General features: G+C 37.5%; 1 protein-coding gene across 1 annotated transcript in view; it reads left to right on the top strand.

The window, feature by feature from the left end:
- Positions 1-7,337, top strand: part of drap1 (DR1-associated protein 1 (negative cofactor 2 alpha)) — an 11,036-nt gene extending 3,699 nt beyond the window's left edge. The window contains exons 3-7 of the mRNA XM_046843071.1: positions 2,443-2,536; positions 2,616-2,738; positions 3,294-3,384; positions 5,771-5,859; positions 6,012-7,337. Of these exons, the coding sequence (XP_046699027.1) occupies positions 2,443-2,536; positions 2,616-2,738; positions 3,294-3,384; positions 5,771-5,859; positions 6,012-6,177 (563 nt within the window). The 3' untranslated portion in view covers positions 6,178-7,337. The remainder of the gene's footprint in view (positions 1-2,442; positions 2,537-2,615; positions 2,739-3,293; positions 3,385-5,770; positions 5,860-6,011) is intronic.
- The last annotated feature ends 8,364 nt before the right edge of the window (positions 7,338-15,701 follow it).

The following is a 15,701-nucleotide window of genomic DNA, read 5'->3' as shown; positions in this document are numbered from 1 at the left end:
GTATCCTTGCACTTTGCATCAGGCAGTGTCTTTTCTTTTTTATTATATTTTTCTTTTTTTTAAACCTTTTCTCAACAGATATTAAGATAAACGCCTCGCTATGGTTTATCATACTTAATGTTTGCTTACTTTTATTAGATTGCAGAAAAAATAAAAAAATGCACACCTGCTAGGAAAATGTGCTGAATTATTATTTGCATTTAAACATGATGAAGGTGCCCTTATAGTGCAGATACCAAGCTGCTGTGCCCTTTAGAGAGACCTTGCACTAGAGGAAAAAAAGTGATGAAGTATCCTAACAGCTGCCCTTTGCATAAAAAGGGCATGGGTTACATGTGTGAAAAACATGGGCCCTCTGGGCATCCTTTTATTAGAGCGTGATGTACAGTCCCTGACAAAAGTCTTGTCGCTTATCTATTTTGTAGAAACACCTGCTATTAACCTGACTTTTAATTAATCAATTGGTGTTCGAAATAGCTCATTAGAAAAGCTAAAACCCTCCCAAATGATGTTTAATGCACTGAAATAAATAAGTTTCACTGAACAAAGATTTATCATTTAATCAAGACAGAAAGGTCACATTTTGGCAAGACACAGAAATTGAACAAATTTACTGCAAATACAAAAATGTCAGCAAATTATGTAGTGGTGCTGTGAGATCCAAATTTAATATCTTGTATGACTTCCATGAGCTTGAAGGACTGCATCCATGTGGTTTGGCAAAGATTCATACAATTTATTGATGAAGTCATCAGGAATAGCAAAGAAAGCAGTCTTGCATGCCTCCCAGAGTTCATCAATATTCTTTGGTTTTGTCTTCCATGCTTCCTCTTTCATCCTACCCCACATATGCTCAATGATGTTCATGTCTGGTGACTGGGCTGGCCAATCCTGGAGCATCTTGATCTTCTTCGCCTTGAGGAACTTTGATGTGGCGATGGAAGTATGCAACAATGTTTTCTGGGTGAATCTCGGATCCATGCGGGCTCCAGTGGGTCTCCTGCAATATTTGCGGCGACTGTGGTGTAATTCAACAGAAGATTCATCTGAAAAATCCACCTTCTGCCTTTTCCATCGTCCATCCTTTTAGCAGGCTGTGGGCCTCATGGTTTTTCAATTGTCTTTTGTTTAGTGCTGGCTTCTGGGCACTGATTTGACCATGGAGGCCATTACGAGACAGAATCCAACAAACTGTTCTGGTTGACACAGGGACTTCAGGTGACCAGGTCTCATGGAGCTTTGCTGCAGTGAAAAATGGGCTGGTCTTGGATTTTCGAGCCAACAAACGGTCCTCTCGAGCAGTTGTCTTGTGGGGTCTGCCTGACCTGGGCTTGTCAAAAACGTCTCCAGTCTCTTTAAATCTTTTTTTTATCTTCTGTACTTGACGCTAAGACACATTGAAGGTGTCTGCCACATCAGCAGTGGATCTGGTCTTCAGCCTCTTGATAATCAAAACTTTAGTCTCAAGGGTGAATCTTAGGCATGTTTGCAGGGGTCTAGTTGCAGTTGATGTGAAGGTCTAGTGTACTGGGGTTCTTACACCTGAGACCTTATTGATCCATTATTAGTCACAGGTGAAGCTCATATGACAAGGCAAGAACACTTTTGTCTTTGCAAAAATTGACTCAATGGGCTGTGAATATTAGAATACGTTTTGAGAGTTTCGTTTTGCACTGAAACATTATTACAGAAGCTGTTTATATATTTCAGCGGCACTTCAGGTCAATATGTACACATGCGACAAGTCTTTTGTCAGGGACTGTAGTGCCCAATTGGGTTTTCAAATGTGCAAAGAAAAATGAACTGGAGTCTAGACTGCGTTTTCAGTGGAGGAAAAGCCAAGCCATGCAGTGCCCTATAGGGCTCTCCTATGTACAAGTACAATGTGCCCTTTTTAATGGAGAAAAACAAGAGACTGTGCTCTTGTGCGTCTCTCTCTCTCTCTCTCTCTCTCTCTCTCTCTCTCTCTATCTATCTATCTATCTATATATATATATATATATATATATATATATATATATATATATATATATATATACATACAATTTATTTTTATTAATTTTATTATAATTTTTTTCTAGACTAGAGAAAAGTAAAGAAGTGCTCTAATTCACTGTTTAAAAAAAAAACAAACAAACAAAAAAAAAGGCCCTCTATTTACATGCCTATAAAAATGAAGTGCCATAAAGGGTGTTCTTTAACTGGATCATGTGCTGTATTATGCTGTGTAGAAAGCAGAATGATGAAGTGTATTGCTTTTATAAGGTCTTTTGAACACCAAGAAACAAGATAAAGTTCCTTCTAGGTGCTCCAAACAAATTGTGCCAAGGTTGCTTCATAGGCAAAAGCAAAAAAAAAGGGCACAGGGTTTAACGTCTGCATAGAAACACCGACGTATTCATAACATAACGAATCCACGAACGTACTTGACTCCCATATGAGCGCGGGCACTGGAACTCTTCCTGGAGTCTCTCTTGACAAAAGCATGCCACGTGACCCAGTCCCGCAACGCCAAAACCATGACGACGTCACATTTGTAAGTACTTGGCATCGACTCGTGTGAAAACTCCAGGTTTCCAGACGATCGTGCTCGACGTGGGTGTTTATTTCTGTAGGAAACAGTGCATTGAACTGGAGCAGCAGTTTGATTTCCTGAAGGATCTGGTGGCCGCGGTCCCGGACATGCAAGGAGAGGGGGATGAGAATCATGCAGAGGGAGCAGAGAGGATCCCACGCAGGTTAGAGATGCATGCACACACACACACACTCACATTCACACACACACTTCCTGATACTCTTAGTGTGATTACAAAATGTCTAGAATTGAGATGTTGTTTTTTTTTTATTTTTTTTTAATAAGTTTAAAAATCAAAACATCGTTATTACCCTTTCATTCATGTTAGAAATTCGGAAATGCACCATTTGTGCCATTGTTTATTATTATTATTATTACCTTCATTACCTATTAGTACCTTCAAAGATCAAGTTAAATTTTAGATCTTTCTAGAGCGTGTGGCATGTGACCCAATTTACTGAGCATTCATCTCAATCTCGTCTCCCTTTAATGTGGTGGGTTTCAGATCTGTAATTCAGACCCTTTTGTGTTTAACATCCTGTGGTGGGTGATGATTGAGTCGTTGTGTATATGATTTGGTTTGTTGTGTCTGAAAACGCATTCATGTCTGTGAGCTTTCCAATGTCTAAATCCAATCCCTATCCATTGACATTTAATCCTGAAGCTACCAGATTTCAGTATTTCATCATAATTGTAAATTGTGGTTGGTTTGGTGCAGAGGCCGAAAGCCTGGCTCAGGACGCAAGAACGGAGGAGCAGGAGCAAAAGGCAAAGACAAGAAGCTGTCAGGCACAGAGTCTGAACAGGAGGCGAGTATATATATACACACACACACACACACACACACACACACACACACGCAAATAATCTGACTCTTACATATAATGGATAAATTGGGGTTTTTTTTCTCACTTTTTTTTGTCATATGAACATCTTGATTCACACACCTTGCTTAGAGTAGTTTAGACTACATGCTTTGAATTCTGTTAGCTCACAGTCCTCCAGTTAACTGGATGACTTGAACCAAACAAGAAATTCCTCTTGCTTTCCAAAACAATCCATTGACGTTCACAAACATGCTTTGCAATGTGAGTTTAGGTCCTGTCTTTGCCTCCTGTGTTTGAGGGTGGTGTTTGCTGTGTCCCAGTCTCAGGATGTTTGCTCAGAGACTGAAGCAAACATCAGGTTTAATATTTACAGTGCATCTGGAAAGTATTTACAGCGCTACACTTTTTCAAAATTTTGTGTTACAGCCTCTTTTCAAAATGGATTAAATTGATTATTTTCCTCAAAATTCTACAAACAATATTCCATAATGACAACGTGAAAGAAGTGTTTGAAATATTAGCAAATAAAAAATAAATAAATAAATAAATAATAAAAAAATATCCAGGTATTCACAGCCTTTGCTATGACTCTCAAAATTAAACTCAGGTGCATCCTGTTTCCACTGATCATCCTTGAGATGTTTCTGCAACTTGATTGGGGTCCACCTGCGGTAAGTTCAGTTAATTGGACATGATTTGTTAAAGCACAGACCTGTCTATATAAGTACTACAGTTAACAGTGCATGTTAGAGCACAAACCAAGCCATGCGGTCCAAGGAATTGTCTGTAGACCTCTGAGACAGGATTGTATTGAGGCACAGATCTGGGGAAGATACAAAAAGGTTTCTGCAACATTTAAAGAGCCCAGTGAGCACAGTGGACTCCATCCTTAAATGGAAAAAGTTTGGAACCACTAAGTCTCTTCCTAGAGCGGGCCACCTGGCCCAACTGAGCAATCGGGGAGAGAAGAAACTTAGTCAGGGAGGTGACCAAGGGCCCGATAGTCTCACTGAAAGAGCTCCAGCATTGTGGCGAGAGGAGAACTTTTCAGAACAACTATCTTTGCAACACTCCACTAATCGGGGCTATATGGTAGAGTGGTCAGACGGAAGCCACTCCTCAGTAAAAGGCAAATGGGAGCCCATCTGGAGTTTGTTAAAAGGTGCCTGAAGGGCTCTCAGACCATGAGAAACTAAGATTGAACTCTTTTGTCTGGAGGAAACCAGTCACTGCTCATCACCTGGAAAATTCCATTCCTACAGTGAAGCATGGTGGTGGCAGCATCATGCTGTGGGGATGTTTTTTTTTTTTTTAAAAGCAGGAAGTGGGAGACTAGTCCGGATCGAGGGAAAGATGAATGCAGCAATGTACAGAGACATCCTTGATGGAAACCTGCTCTATAGAGTACACTGGGGTGACTGTTTATCTTCCAATAGGACAATGACCATAAGCACACAGCAAAGATAACAAAGGAGGGGCTATGGGATGACTCTGTGAATGTCCTTGAGTGGCCCAGCCAGAGCACAGACTTGAACATCTCCTGGAGAGCTCTGAAAATGGCTGTGCACCAACTCTCCCCAATCCAACCTGATTGAGCTTGAGAGGTTCTGCAAAGAAGAATGGGAGAAACTGCCCAAAAAATAGGTGTGCTTAGCTTGTAGCAAAAAGGAATTGACTGTAATTGGTGCCAAAGGTGCTTAAAGTATTAAGCAAAGGCTGTGAATGCTTTTCTACATCAGATGTCCATTGAAAATCCTATTATTGCTTTATGCAACTTTTTATTTGTATTATATTTTAATTTTTATTGATGGCATGGGAATTTGTTTAGGCGTATAATTGTCGCTTCAGAGGCCTAAGTTTAGAGGTCAAGCGATGGTAAAAACAAACAGCAGCGATGCGCCCCTAGAGGCAACTCTCATAATGACAGCGGGCCCCAAGACGGAAAAACTATTGCTATGTATTTTTGCTGATTGCTAATAGTTCCAGCGATCAACTATCAGTGGCAATTAATCGGTCGACCTCTAATTGTGTGAGTTTATTTGGTTATTGAAATGACACGGAGAAAACAAAAGGTTTTTGCATGTGTTCCGTCTCCTGACGCTAATAAAACAGAAAAAGCAGCTTGTCGATGTTGCATATATCTATATGATGAAATTCGAATGCATCGTCACTCAAAGCTCCTTCTAAATACTACTTAAACCTTTTGGAGAAAACCTCACTGTATTTCCGTAATTGTTATGGAGCTTCATAAAGATGTGCTGTAGTCATTCCAATGTTAAAAACTATCTAATGATTAGGGAATATTTAAAGGTGCCTGTCAAGTGTTTGAGCATTTGACAGCTTTTGTTGTTTTTGTGGTATTTTTCAGGACGACTCTGAAGACAGCGAGACAGATGGGGACGAGGAAGACATCCCTCAGCCCAACGCACACCATCAGGCGGCATCCCATTTCCACAGGTGGAACTACTACATATACTATATTTACTTCTATGTGTATATATTGTGTTTTACTTATACTTATGAACAACTCAATTTTCTTTTAATCCCCAGGTGAAGTGTTTACTTCTAACATTTGTTTGTTTGTTCTCTCTTTTGTTCCCCAAAACCAGCCCAGACATGCCCCCTCCGTACATGCCCATGGGTGCCCCTCAGGCCACTCTCGCCATGCCCATCAGCTCTTTCGGCTCTCAGGCTTCAGTCATGGGGATGATCGCGCCTCCTCCTGCCACGGCGCCGCACAAAGAACACGACGACGACGAAGACTATGACTCTTAGCTCCTTGTCCCCACCCTGCTCGAACCATTTTACATTCGTTTTTCTTAAGTTGTTCTTGTTCGGCTGCAGAACGCAAAAACGGCTGGAAACCCACAGAACTTACAATAGTTAACGTCCAGACACACCGGTGAAGGGCGTTAGCAAGCCTGCAGCCACAGCGCAAGAAGAAGAATGGGTTGTGTATTAGCTGTGTGTTTTAATTTCTTTTTTTAAGAATTCTTATTTTACTGTGCAGATTCAGAGAAACAGGACAATTGGTTTAGGCTGGGTTTTTTTTGTTTGTTTTTTTAAAAAGCATTTTGTCATCGCTGCATTCTTGGCTCACAGTCTCATTTGGAAACTGGCCCCAAGCGTTTTTTTTTTTTTTTTTAATATTCTATTTTATTAAAAAGCCAGCATAGAAATTCCCTGTAGACTTTTGCACTTTTTTGTTTTTTTTGTCATCTTAGGCTTCCATTCTTCTTTCTTCCTTTTTTTTTTTTTTATTTTTTTTTTAAATGAACATCGAACGACTTCAAATCCTTTGCTAGGTCAGTTTAAATAACGGTATTAGAAATTCCTCGGTTCATGTACCGGAGGGGGGAATATCACTGACAAAAATATGAAGAATGTGGTGCACATGTGTCTCTGGGCCAACAACCTTACGGTAACATCTGTAAATAGTCTCTTTTTTTTTTTTTTTTTTAAATTAAAGAATTTTAAGTTTAATTTCAACACCAGGCAAAGATTTCTCATTTAAACTCGTCTTAGAACGTTTTAAGAAATACGCACGATTATTCCCCCCCCCATAAGGATATTAGTTCCTTTAAGATTTTACTTTATGACCGTTTTATTATGTAACCAAGCCAATTTACACCGATTTCATGGGTTTCTGTTTAATAAACAAATTTGCGCGAATACAGGCAGAAGGCACATGGGCCACATCTTCAACACACTCTACAACCAAATCTCTGTACATCATGACTTTGTATCTTTTAAATCGTTTTAATGTTCTTTGCGGGGCCTGAGACGAGCCAGGAACATTGCTCTCCCTCTCTCCTGTCTGTTTTTCGTGGATGTCTCTTTCCAGGTGTGTAAATTTTGGCTGCTCAGAGGCTGTATGTGAAACTTTTAACATTCTTATTATTTTGTATGAGTGAAATAAAGTGCAAATTTGGGTATAATGTCCTCGGTTATGTTTTTTTTTTCTTTTGGTTAGAGGGTAATCAGTGTTATATGGACAATTTATTCAAATCGTATGATCTACACTATATAGACAAGTTTGTGGACACCTGACCATGAGATTTTGGAGTGTGCTTGTAGAGATTTGTACTCGTTCAGCTACAGGGGTGTTAGAAAAGTCAGCTTCCGATTTGGGCTGAGGAGGCATGGCGTGCTCCAGTTCATCGTAAAGATGTTCAATAGGGTTGAGGTGGGAGCTTTTCCTCTCAAACCTGTGTAGATGCTAGAACACTGTATGGGTATCCTAGTTCAAGGGAAGGGAGGATTTAACCAGGGAAACACCTACAAGTTTTCTGTGGGGGGGCTTCTTAAAAAAATGAAAAAGTTGTCAAATGTAAAAAAAGTTAGGCATTAAAAAGACTTAAATTCTAGTTCTAGGTCTTAAAAAATGTTAAACAGGTCTTAATTTTTAGATGTCCATGTAACGCTACCTCTAATGCTCACACAGTTTAGAATTGTTTGTTTGTTTCCTTGCTGTTGTAGTTCTTTCTTTTGCTAGTCTGATCTAAATCGCTGTATTACGACTGCAAATGAGACCAACAGCCAATCAGCTTTCTGTTATTGGCATGAATCTTTCTTGGATTCACAGATATTGTTTTTCAAGCGATGGGGAAAAAGTGCAAGTATAGTGATACTTAGCTTGAAAAAAGTGAATTTAAGGCTTGATTAAGGCCAGTTGCTAATAATTTATTTGTGTGTGTTTTTAATGTGATTTAGGTCTTAAATTTCATTGTTAATGGTCTTAAAAAGTAAACTTGACTGCAGAAACCCAGCACTACACTAGTACCTGAACTTCTCTCTCACTCTGCCTAAATTTCCTTCTTTTGCACAACTGTCACTTTAACACTGGACTGACACACCTCAGTAAAACTTTATTACAGCACATGAACACTTTAGTGACAAAGACCCTGCAATATATGTTTTCTATAGTATATTTTCTACTTTAATAGTTTTCTTTTATTTTTTATATCGTAATTCTTTTTAAAATGTTGAACAGGCATAAAAAATCATTTGACTACATGTCGTTCTCTGTATGAATATGTATATGACAAATAAAATTTGATCTGATTTTTAATGTCACCAGATCCAATGCCAATCTATACATTGTGTGCCTCCAACTTTGTTGTAAAGAACCACATCTGGCTGGTAAAGTCAGGTGTCTGAACACTTTTGTGCTATAATGAAGCTTCATATGCAGGATTTGTGTAATGTTTCAGCACAGGTGAAGACTGAAGGCATTTGGGATCTTGGAATATTTAAAATATCATTACTAACCCCCCCAATGAAGTAGGAGGAGGCTGATTTTAAGGTGCCATGTGTGTCCTTTACATTTCTTGTTGAAAGTGTTTAACACCACAGTGCTGTCAAATTCTCCAATCTGATTTGCTTGGGAGATTCGGTTGCTACACCAGGTCTGATTTTCAGACCACAATTTTGGCTGTAGGTCCAGGTTTGTATTACTGTGCTTGTTGTTATGCACTGTCGTTTCTATAGCAACAGCTAAGCTAAGCTAGGAACTTGTAATAGCTAAGCTAGGAACTTTAATTGGAATTTAAGGATAAATAAATACTCGATTCATTTTTTTTATTTGTCAAAGAAAAAATCGTTCCCAGCTTTTTTGAACAGATGTAAAGCTGTTCTTCTGCGTCCTTCTTACACGAACATCTTTAGGACTTTAGTAACACTACAGGTAGTTTAATACAGACAAATACAGTGAGGAAAATCACTATCAATTTTGTCTCTAGTGTCTTTGGACAGCTCTTTGGTCTTGGCCATGTTAGTAGTTGGATTCTTACTGATTGTATGGGGTGGACAGGTGTCTTTATGCAGCTAACGACCTCAAACAGGTGCATCTAATTTAGGAAAATAAATGTAGTGGAGGTGGACATTTTAAAGGCAGACTAACAGGTCTTTGAGGGTCAGAATTCTAGCTGATAGACAGGTGTTCAAATACTTATTTGCAGCTGTATCATACAAATAAATAGTTTAAAAATCATATATTGTGATTTCTGGATTTTTTTTTTGATTATGTCTCTCACAGTGGACATGCAGCAACGATGACAATTTCAGACCCCTCCATGATTTCTAAGTGGGAGAACTTGCAAAATAGCAGGGGGTTCAAATACTTATTTTCCTCACTGTATATAGTGTGTATTTTCTTGGTCAGTCGGAAAGACAGATACACAGAGTGCACATGCAGCTTGTTTACTGTTTTTTTTTCCTTTTGCTCAGCAGGAGCATTTCTTAGACAAATTTGTCAGTCTAGTACAAGATGCTCACACACAGTTTTGCATAATTACAAAGTTGGGTCTCGGAGCTTGTTTACATAAATAAATCATCACAATAAACCTGTGGTTTTAGAGGGTCTCAAAATAAGTAAATTAAAAAAAAGGAAGAAAAAAGGTACTGTTATGACAATTATTGTAGCTTAATCAATATATAAATGCTGATTCCTGTGCATGTGTGTGATTTTTACATCAACGAAAACACCACATTTAGATTTTTTTTGTCCTCTGTTTGTTTTTTCTCACTTTCTTTAAGGAGTCTGAAAACTACAATTATTTGATGTCACCTTTGGCTTCTGCGCAACGAAAAAAAATTACTACATTTGCAACACATTTGCCACGTTTCTTTCATCTAATAGCCACTTCCTGTATTGCAGCCACAGGTTGAATACATGTACTGGTAGAAACCGAATGAAAGCAAGCAAGCAAGCACTAAAAGAAGAAAGAACGAAAGAGAGAGAGAGAATGAAAGAGAGAAGCCTAACCCGACATTGTAATAGATAAGCTTGTTTGGCCACTGAAACCACAAATAATTCAATCTGTGGGTTGTTTTTTTTCGTTTCATTCCCAGGAGAATGTAGTATAAACACTAGTTTCAATTTTGTACACTTTACTGGCCACAGGCTTCAGCCATTTAACAAAGAGATAGAAGGAGAAAGAGAAAGAGAGAAAGAGAGAAGACTAACCCAAGCTAACCAACAACATGGTAATAGTTAAACTTAAATAGTTTGTCCCACAAATAAATAAATCTGTGTTTTATTATGACTTTATAGGTTGTAGTATAAACACTAGTCTCCATTTTGTACACTTTTTTGTGCACAGGCTTCAGAATCCGTATCTTCTCTTCATTTCAGTGATGATCTTTAATGATTCTTGATGGAAAAGGAGCTTTCTACTAGTGTGTGTGTGTGTGTGTGTGTGTGTGTGTGTGTGTGTGTGTGTGTGAGAGAGAGAGCACTCCTTTACCTATAGTAACAGCCAGGAATATTCACCTTTAACAATACACATTATCACATACACCAGGGGTCACCAACATGACACCAGGTTGCCCTCAAGGACCACATGAGTCGCCCACAGGCCTCTTCTAAAAATAGCTCACCATAGTGCCACTTAGCAGTGAGCTGCATCAAATTTGTTTTGTTGCTATGCTTTTTTAAAATCACACTTGCATTGGTGTGAATTTAAAAATGACTATTAAAATATAGATAACTAGATATAGATGAATATCCTTAATTATTAATAATTACATATAATTAAAGGTAAATTGAGCAAATTTGTTATTTCAGAAGTGGCTATCAAACTGGTAGCCCTTCACATTAATCGGTACCCAAGAAGTAGCTCTCGGTTTCAAAACGGTTGCTGACCCCTGACATACACTATACGGACAAAAATATTGGAACACTGTACTTTAACAGTCATGTGTGGTTCTTCCCCAAAACTGTTACCACAAACATTGAGGCACACAATTCTACAGCATGTCTTTATATGCATAACATTCGTCCTTCATTTGATCTAGGAGACCCAAATCCTGTGCACAAAGAGAAAGTTTGAAAGAAAGATCTTGAGTGGTCTGCTATGGAGCTCTAACCCTCCACCCTACAGAACACCTTTGGAATAAATTGGAATGCTGACTGCACCCCTTGGCCTCCTCACATCACCTACATCAGTAGCAGACTTTACTAACACCCTTGTAGCTGAAGGAGCACAAATCTCCACAATCACACTCCAAAATCTAGTAGAACATCTTCCCAAAAGAGTGGAGGGTATTATAAGTGCAAATTGTAGACTAAATGTGAAATGGGATGTTCAGGTGTCTATACGTACAAGCGTATTTGGTGTAATATCCTTGCATTTGTTATCTTGTTCCTGAGACATTTCGGTTTGTTGGAGCACTAAAACTAAACTGTGCTTTACATTAGGATCATTGAACAAAGACGTCATAAACGTCTGAGTCAAGAGCTGAATGTCTGGGATTAGCTCTTAATGTTAACAGGATTTGAGTTTAATCTGTATGGCAAATGCAGTAATACTGATGGCTGGTTCTATTATATGAGGAAGAAGAAGGAAGTAAGGGTGTGGGCTGGTATAGGAAAATAATCAGTGACAGGTTGGTGTGGTGCAACAAGATGGAAAGTAAAATGATGTTTAGTGGTGAATTCGTAATACATTAAGACTGAATACATTTAATGCACAAATCTGATAAACAATAAAAATGTGTTTAAAGTGAAAACATGTAAAGATACTCAGATATGAAGTTTTGTGTGTGTGTGTGTGTGTGTGTGTGTGTGTGTGTGTAGTAGGATATTATAATAGCCGGGGCGAAGTCTCAACTTTTTGCTACTGGGCCCTCGGAAACCACCGCATCCTTCCTGAAGAAATGATGACGCAGTGTTCTGTGTGTGAGCGAGAGAGACAGGGGGTATGTGTGTGTGTGTGTGTGTGTGTGTGTGTTCTCTTAGATGTGAACCATTTCCAGAATCACACCCTTTCCTTTTAGACCCTTTTTTTCTTAACCCCCAAACTAGCAAATCCACCACAGGCAGTAAGAGTTGACTTGACATTCCTTCCTGTTTGGTTCCTTTGCAATGTTGATGTGTGTATTTCTGAGTCCCCAGAGACTGCGTCTGCATTTATGATAGATATGGGATAGGGTACAATAACAAAGATTGGCCGTCGAGAGCCATCAAAGGGTAAAAAGGTGGAACGGCAGCATTTTCAAGCCACAGGCTGAACCTGAGCGGGGCCCTCTAGAGGACTGGAGAACGCTAAGAAGGAGAAAATATTTTCCAGAATTTAAAGTAGGGCCCAGAGATGAAAATATATATATATTTAATGTGACTTTATAAAAAATGGTTAATAATATAATAATCTTCTACTTCTTCTTTCGGCTGCTTTCATTAGGGGGCGCCACAGCGGATCATTCGTCTCCATACCCCCCTGTCCTCTACATCTGCCTCTTTCAAACCAACTAGCTGCATGTCTTCCTTCACCACATCTATAAACCTCCTCCTTAGTCTTCCTCTTTTTCTCCTTCCTGGCGGCTCCATCCTCAGCATTCTCCTACCGATATATCCCATGTCCCTCCTCTGCACATGTCCAAACCATCTCAATCTCGCCTCCCTCACTTTGTTTTTAAAACATCCTACAAGCGCTGTCCTTCCAATAAACTCATTTCTAATCCTGTCCATCCTCATCACTTCCAACGAAAATCTCAACACCTTCAGCTCTGCTACCTCCAGCTCCACCTCCTGTCTTTTACTCAATGCCACTGTCTCTAAACCATACAACATCGCAGGTCTCACCACAGTCCTATAAACTTTCCCTTTCACTCTCACAAATACTCTTTTATCACATATCACTCCTGCTATCACTCTTCTCCACCCACTCCACCCTGCCTGCACTCTTTTCTTCACTTCTCTAACACACTCTTCATTACTTTGCACTGTTGAACCCCAGGTACCTGAACTCCTCCACCTTCTCCACCTCTTCTCCCTGCAACCGCACCACTCCACATCTTCAGCGGTTCGTTACAACAAATAAACCAGCACAAACCTGTTTAGGTTTCTGACAAGCAATTATGCTGCAGTGCATAAATTCATGATTGACAGCACACAAATCTCGCCTACTTGATTGAATTATTTACAGTGTTATTATTATTGTTATTAATAGTAGTAGTAGAAGTAGTCAGGGACAGAAGCAGGGAGTAAGAACTACGTGTCCTCCAACAATCTTTCTCTGATTGTGGATAAAAACAAAAAAGACAGTTGTTGATGTGTTTTAAAATCTTTTATGAAATTTGTTAGTAAAAACAGTTCAACATGTGATTCGTAACATTCATGAACATTCAGTTCCCGCTGCGGATTCCCGCGAATTTTATAATCCGCAACTTCCTGTTAGATTGGTTCTGAATGAGAACCCGCGAATTTTCCGAGCCGCGAATTATCGGGGGTCGACCGTATTAGTTACAGTAGTATAAGTTATAGCAGTAGCAGTTGTAGAAAATATAGTATTAGTTATAGTAGTATTAGTAGTAGTTTTAGTTTTAGTAGTAGTAATTGTAGTACTTTAGTAGTTGTAGTAGTGTTTATAGTAGTATCAGTTGTAGCAGTAGTAGTTGTAGAAGATATAGTATTAGTTATAGTAGTAGTTTTAGTAGTAGTAGTTGTAGTACTTTAGTAGTTGTAGAAGTGTTTATAGTAGTATTAGTTATAGCTGAGTGGTTGTAAAAGATATAGTATTAGTTATAGTAGTATTAGTAGTAGTTTTAGTAGTAGTAGTAATGGTAGTTCTTTAGTAGGTGTAGTAGTGTTTATAGTAGTATTAGTTATAGCTTGAGTGGTTGTAGAAGATATAGTATTAGTTATAGTATTAGTTGTAGTTTTAGTAGTAGTAATTGTATTACTTTAGTGGTTGTAGTAGTGTTTATAGTAGTTTTAGTTGTAGCAGTAGTAGTTGTAGAATATATAGTATTAGTTATAGTAGTATTAGTAGTAGTTTTAGTTTTAGTAGTAGTAATTGTAGTACTTTAGTAGTTGTAGTAGTGTTTATAGTAGTATCAGTTGTAGCAGTAGTAGTTGTAGAAGATATAGTATTAGTTATAGTAGTAGTTTTAGTTTTAGTAGTAGTGGTTGTAGTACTTTAGTAGTTGTAGAAGTGTTTATAGTAGTATTAGTTATAGCTGAGTGGTTGTAAAAGATATAGTATTAGTTATAGTAGTATTAGTAGTAGTTTTAGTTTTAGTAGTAGTAATTGTAGTACTTTAGTAGTTGTAGTAGTGTTTATAGTAGTATCAGTTGTAGCAGTAGTAGTTGTAGAAGATATAGTATTAGTTATAGTAGTAGTTTTAGTAGTAGTAGTTGTAGTACTTTAGTAGTTGTAGAAGTGTTTATAGTATTAGTTATAGCTGAGTGGTTGTAAAAGATATAGTATTAGTTATAGTAGTATTAGTAGTAGTTTTAGTAGTAGTAGTAATGGTAGTTCTTTAGTAGGTGTAGTAGTGTTTATAGTAGTATTAGTTATAGCTTGAGTGGTTGTAGAAGATATAGTATTAGTTATAGTATTAGTTGTAGTTTTAGTAGTAGTAATTGTATTACTTTAGTGGTTGTAGTAGTGTTTATAGTAGTTTTAGTTGTAGCAGTAGTAGTTGTAGAATATATAGTATTAGTTATAGTAGTATTAGTAGTAGTTTTAGTTTTAGTAGTAGTAATTGTAGTACTTTAGTAGTTGTAAAAGTGTTTATAGTAGTATTAGTTATAGCAGTGGTTGTAGAAGATATAGTATTAGTTATAGTAGTATTAGTAGTTATTTAGTAGGTGTAGTAGTGTTTATAGAAGTATTAGGTATAGCTTGAGTGGTTGTAGAAGATATAGTGTTAGTTATAGTATTAGTAGTAGTTTTAGTTTTAGTAGTAGTAATTGTAGTACTTTAGTAGTTGTAGTAGTGTTTATAGTAGTATTAGTTGTAGCAGTAGTAGTTGTAGAAGATATAGTCTTAGTTATAGTAGTATTAGTATTAGTTTTAGTAGTAGTAATTGTAGTACTTTAGTAGTTGTAGTAGTGTTTATAGTGGTATTAGTTATAGCATGAATGGGTGTAAAATATATAGTATTAGTTATAGTAGTATTAGTTTTAATAGAAGTATTAGAATTAGTTGTAGTAGTATTGGTAGTAATATTAGTAGTACTTTAGTAGTTGTAGTAGTGTTTATAGTAGTATTAGTTTTAATAAAAGTATTAGTATTAGTTGTAGTAGTAATATAAGTAGTACTTTAGTAGTTGTAGTAGTGTTTATAGTAGTATTAGTTTTAATAAAAGTATTAGTATTAGTTGTAGTAGTAATATAAGTAGTACTTTAGTAGTTGTAGTAGTGTTTATAGTAGTATTAGTTTTAATAAAAGTATTAGTATTAGTTGTAGTAGTAATATAAGTAGTACTTTAGTAGTTGTAGTAGTGTTTATAGTAGTATTAGTTTTTATAGAAGTAGTTGTAGTAGTATTATAAGTAGTATTAATTGTATCAGT

The sequence above is a fragment of the Silurus meridionalis genome, chromosome 28 (genome assembly GCF_014805685.1).
Source record: "Silurus meridionalis isolate SWU-2019-XX chromosome 28, ASM1480568v1, whole genome shotgun sequence".
NCBI lineage: Eukaryota > Metazoa > Chordata > Actinopteri > Siluriformes > Siluridae > Silurus > Silurus meridionalis.
This window is presented reverse-complemented; position numbering and strand designations above follow the sequence as displayed.